Consider the following 5,591-nt stretch of genomic DNA (forward strand, 5'->3'; position numbering starts at 1 on the left):
CGCCACCTTAGGTGTATGTGGCTGGCGCCTTAGCCGCTTGAGCCACAGGTGCCGAGCCTATTGAATATTTTTTATTGGTTGGTTCTTTAAGTCTTATTTAATTCTAGAGGTAGGATTTTCCTTGTGAGATAAAAAACAAATATGGACAAATTGATAATGTTGCCCCACTAGGGGGGTCAACTAAAGCCTCTCTTCCCTAAATCACGATAGGGAACATGTTAGACACAGACTGGCTTAAAATCTAATTGGGGGCTCGGTGCCATGGGTCACGCCTCTGGGAGGCCAAGCTGAGAAATCTCCTTAAGCTCAGGAGTTTGAGACCAGCCAGAACAAGAGTGAGACCTCGTCTCTTCTAAAAGTAGGAAAATTAGTGGAGTATTGTGGTGGGTACCTGTAGTCCCAGCTACTGGGGAAGCAAAGGCAGAAGGATCACCTAAACCCAGGAGTTTGAGGTTGCTGTGAGCTAGGCTGACACCACGGCACTCTAGCTTGGGACAACAGAGTGAGACTCTGTCTAAATAAGTAAATAAATAAATAAAATCCGCTTGGTAGGAGGGGTTTCAAACCATTATTGGAAAAATTATTTTTTCTCCTAGGTTATTTATATTATATTTTATTTTTTTGCCCAGACAACACCACCTCATGTTATTGGCCAGCTGGACAAACTTATCAGAGAGGTAAGATGGAACAGTAAGTAAAATCATTTTAATTTATATTCAGGGATAGAGAGGGTGAGTATATACAATACTTTATTCAACTCTACCTAGAAATTTAGTTTCGGGAAGCTTGTATTCTTCATAATAAGTAGGAGCCATAACATAAGGGAAAAAATAGAAAAATCTGAGGAATTGCTCAGCTTAGAAGCCAAATTTGCTTGAAATAAATGTGGATGAGATCAGGAGTGTCCAACCTGTGGCTTATGAGCCACATGCAGATTCTTTGAGGATTGTTTTCTTACCTGTGGTTTGGATATCGTGAAAAGTATGCACAGATTTTTTTTTTTTTTTTGGCAAATCAGCTCTCTTTAATATGTGGCCCAAAACAACTCTTCTTCCAAAGTGAAGCAGAAAACAAAAAAGATTATAAAACCTTGGGCATGCGGCCCAGAGTGGGTATGAATGCAGCCCAACAAAAACCGTAAGCGTACTTAAAACATTATGAGATTTTGGTGATTTTTTGGTGGAACTTGATTGCACAGTTCTTGAGTGTGAAATTTGTAGGCAGCACGTTGTGTCACAGTGTCATAGGAGATAAACATATGGACACGCCCTATTTGTACTCATCTGTGCTTCAGTTTTATGGTGGTAAAACACAGCTTCCAGCATGTTGTCTTCCCCCGTAAGTAAAGACAGTTGAATTGTCACCATTAGACATTACCTGTGCTCCTGGTGACTTGGTGAGGCAGCGATTATCAATAATATTTCAGCCCACCATTGGGCTGACATTGTTGTTTAATGTCACTTAGAAGTCAGGTAAGCCTTCTCACTTGATGATTAAGGGCACTTCCACACCTCGGCACCTCCTCACATATTGCCCACTGCTCTTTACAACTAGTTGGCCCTCTGCCTTGCCCTGCATCAGCAGCTGAGGTGTGGGAGCGCCCAAACTTTGCTTTCTATTTTTCTATCAGTTAATTTTCATAATAAAAGTAAATACAGTCCCTTGTCCTTTTTGTGTGTGTGTGTGAAACAGAGTCTCAGGCTGTCACCCTGGGTAGAGTGCCGTGGCGTCATAGCTCACAGCAACCTCCAACTCTTGGGCTTAAGTGATTCTCTTGCCTCAGCCTCCCAAGTAGCTGGGACTACAGGCGCCCACCACAGCGCCTGGCTTTTTTTTTTTTTTAACCTAACAAATGCAAACAGTGCAACCTGGTTTCTTGTACTTTCAACGAATCCCTAACAATTAAAAAAAAAAAGTACAGAAACAATAGATGCTGGCATAGATGCAGAGAGAAAAGAAGACTTATAGGCTGTTGGTGGGACTGCAAATTAGCATAACTTCTATGGAAAACAGTTTGGAGATTCCTCAGAGACTAAAAGTAGACTCCATTCAATCCAGCAATCTCACTACAGGGCATTTATCCAAAGGAAAAGGAGACTTTTCATCAAAAAGACACCTACACTCAAGTGTTTATTGTAGTACAAGTCACAGTTGCAAAGATTTGGAATCAACCCAAGTGCCCATCAATTCATGAATAGATTAATAAAACATTGTATGTGTGTATCATGAAGTACTACTCAGTCATAAAAGAAGATGGATTAAAACCTTTTGCAACAATCTGAATGGAACTGGAGACTGTCCTCCTAAGTATCTCAAGAATGGAGAAACAGGGCAGCACCTGTGGCTCAGTGAGTAGGGCGCCGGCCCCATATACTGAGGGTGGCTGGTTCAAACCCGGCCCTGGCCAAACTCCCAACAAAAAAATAGCCCCAGGCGTTGTGCTGGGTGCCTGTAGTCCCAGCTATTTGGGAGGCTGAGGCAAAAGAATCGCCTAAGCCCAGGAGTTGGAGGTTGCTGTGAGCTGTGTGATGCCACAGCACGCTACTGAGGGCCATAAAGTGAGACTCTGTCTCTTAAAAAAAAAAAATGGAGAAACAAATACCACATGTACTTGCTATTAAATTGGAGCTAACCAACGAGCACATCTGTACTAGGGAGGAAATTAAGCTCAGTGGCAATTGCCTAGAGAAGAGGAGGAATAAACCAACTTGATGGGTACTGTGAACACTATTTGGGTGATGGATACACCTATAGCTGGACTCAAGCACTGCAAAATGGATCCCTGTAACCTAAAACATTTGTACTCCCTTAATATTTTGAAATTTTTTTAAAAAGCGGATACCACAGAGCGGATATAAATATGTTCCATATTGATAAAATGAAAAGCACTATACACTGTTGAAGCTGAGTGGGGAAGGTTAAGATTAAGCAGTTGGGACTTGATTCTAAAAGAATTGGAGTAAGCAAGAAACTGGGAAAACAAGCAGGAATGGTATCTTGAGTGGCGTGGACTTCCCTTGGCTGCTGAGTGCCCTTGTGCAGCATTTGACCATGGGGTTTCTAGGCTTCAAGTAAGTCCAGAATGTGAATGGACTGTGTTGGACATGTCAGATGCAGACACTTCTGGTAACCTATTTCTGTGCTTTTAATTAGGTATCTACCTTGGATGGAGTTTTAGAAGTCCGAAATGAACACTTTTGGACCCTAGGTTTTGGTTCATTGGTATGTTTTTACATGTTACTTTAGTTATAATTAAAAACATAGTCTTTACTTTTTAAACCTGGATACAGTATTTCTTTAAAATTTTCTTTGAGCCTTATGAAAAGGCTGTCTGTGTGTCCCCTATTTGTGTTCAATAGAGTCTAAAATGTAGATGGACTCAGTTACCTAATTGAGATTAATTGAAGGGTGTATTTCTTTTTTCCTTGAAACAACTGTATGATTTTATTTTTAATAACACAAAAGTGTCCCTCTAAAACAAATATATAATCCTACTTCAGGAATGATCAGGAAAATACAGAAAAGTACCCAGAAAAAAAATTAAAATCGCCATAATTCTATCCTCAGGAGAAAACTGCTATTGGTATTTTGTTTGTTTGTTTTTTGAGACAGAGTTTCAAGCTGTTGCCCTAGGTAGAGTGCTATGACGTCATAGCTCACAACAACCTCCAACTCTTGGGCTCAAGCGATCCTCTTGCCTCGGTTTTTCTATTTTTAGTAGAGACGGAGGTCTCGCTTTTGCTGAGGCTGGTCTGGAACTTGTGAGCTCAAGCATTCCACCCGCCTCGGCATCCCAGAGTGCTAGGATTGCAGGTGTGAGCCACTGCTCCTCGCCACAGATATTCTGGTATTTATACTTATACATTTATTCTCCTTGGGAAATGAGATCTTGCTGTTTTATAACTTATTCTTTTTACTTAACTAATATATCATGAACAGTTTTTCATGTACATATTCTCCTACAATATCTTTTTTAAAAACCAAATAGGGTTTGACTCAGCACTCATAGCATAGTAGTTACGGTACCAGCCACTTACACTGAAGTTGGTGGGTTCAAACCCGGCCAGGGCCAGCTAAACAATGACAACTGCAACAAAAAAATAGCTGGTCATTGTGGCAGGTGCCTGTAGTCCCAGCTACTTGGGAGGCTGAGGCAAGAGAATCGCTTAATCCTGAGTTTAAGGTTGCTGTGAGTTGTGATGCCACGGTATTCTATTGAGGGCAACATAGTGAGACTCTGTCTCAAAAAACAAAAAACAAATAGGGTTCGATTTTTCTAACATAATACAAGTTCCAGAAGTAAGCATGTCATGGTTAGTCCAACAGTTCAATGATGTCATCTGCCGTGCAGTCTTTAGTTTCAGGCTTATGGTCTTTTAGTAGGAAAATTGTCGCTTCACATCCACCTTCCCTGACTCTTTCCCTCTCTAGGCATTTTGGATGTCTAAAACTCATTCTCTAGTAAATTATTCAGAAAGGGCCTCTGGGAACAATATTTTCTAAATTCTTGAATGTTGAAAACAGTTTGTGCACATTATACTTGAAGATTAGTCTGGCTGGATATAAAATCTTTAGTATACATTTTGTGTCTGAGTTACTTAAATATGTTACCCCACTTACCTCTGGCATGAAGCATTGCTGTGACAATGCCTAATGATAATCTGATTTGTTTTCTTTTATATATGACTTAATCTTTTTGACTGGAAGCTTGAAAGATAATTTTTCTTTTCTTTCAAGACAGTTTCACTTGGTTGCCCCAGGGTAGAGTGCCCTGGCCTCAGCCTAGCTCACAGCAAACTCAAACTCCTGGGCTCAAGTGATCCTTCTGCTTCAGCCTCCCCAGTAATTGGGACTACAGGCGCCTGCCACAACGCATAGCTAATTCCTTCTGTTTTTTTAAGAGATGCTCTTGCTTGAACTCCTGAGTTCAAATGATCCACCTATCTCAGCTTCCCAGAGGCTAGGATTACAGGTGTGAGCCACTGTGCCCAGCCTGATATTTTTTCTTTAAAGTCCAGCAATTTTACTAGGATGTATCTTGGCATTAGTTATTTTAATTATGTTGTGCACCCTTTCAGTAACGTGGTTTCAGAAACAATTTTTTTTAAATATTTAAGAAAGGTTTTTATATTATAGTATGTAATTTTTATTCAGTTCTCTCACTTTGTTTTTTTCTTATCATATGCATGTTGGATCTTTGCCTTTTATATATTTTTTATTTTTTCCTCAAATCCTTACTATCTCTTAATTTCCTTTTGATTTAAAAAAATATTCTTTTGGCTGGGCATGATGGCTCATACCTTCAATCCTAGCACTCTGGGAGGCCGAGGGAGGTGGATTTCCTGAGGTTGTGGGTTGGAGACCAGCCTCAGCCAGGGTGAGACCCCTGTCTCTAAAAATAGCCGAATGTTGTGTCGAGCACCTGTAGTCCCATCTACTTGTGAGGCTGAGGCAAGAGAATCACTTGAGCCCAAGAGTTTGGGGTTGCTATGAGCTGTGATGTCACAGCACTCTACCAAAGGCAACAAAGTGAAACCCTGTCTCAAAAAAAATTTTTTTTTCCTTTCTTCCCGTCTTTTTTTTTTTTTTTT

General features: G+C 40.5%; 1 protein-coding gene across 1 annotated transcript in view; it reads left to right on the top strand.

Annotated features, from left to right (window-relative positions):
* The window catches only part of SLC30A6 (solute carrier family 30 member 6), a 57,470-nt gene that overhangs the window by 45,470 nt on the left and 6,409 nt on the right, over positions 1 to 5,591 (top strand). The window contains exons 12-13 of the mRNA XM_003787513.3: positions 630 to 677; positions 3,154 to 3,222. Coding sequence (XP_003787561.1) covers positions 630 to 677; positions 3,154 to 3,222 — 117 coding nt within the window. The remainder of the gene's footprint in view (positions 1 to 629; positions 678 to 3,153; positions 3,223 to 5,591) is intronic.

The sequence above is a fragment of the Otolemur garnettii genome, unplaced genomic scaffold (assembly GCF_000181295.1).
Source record: "Otolemur garnettii isolate 467f Iridium unplaced genomic scaffold, OtoGar3 scaffold00022, whole genome shotgun sequence".
NCBI lineage: Eukaryota > Metazoa > Chordata > Mammalia > Primates > Galagidae > Otolemur > Otolemur garnettii.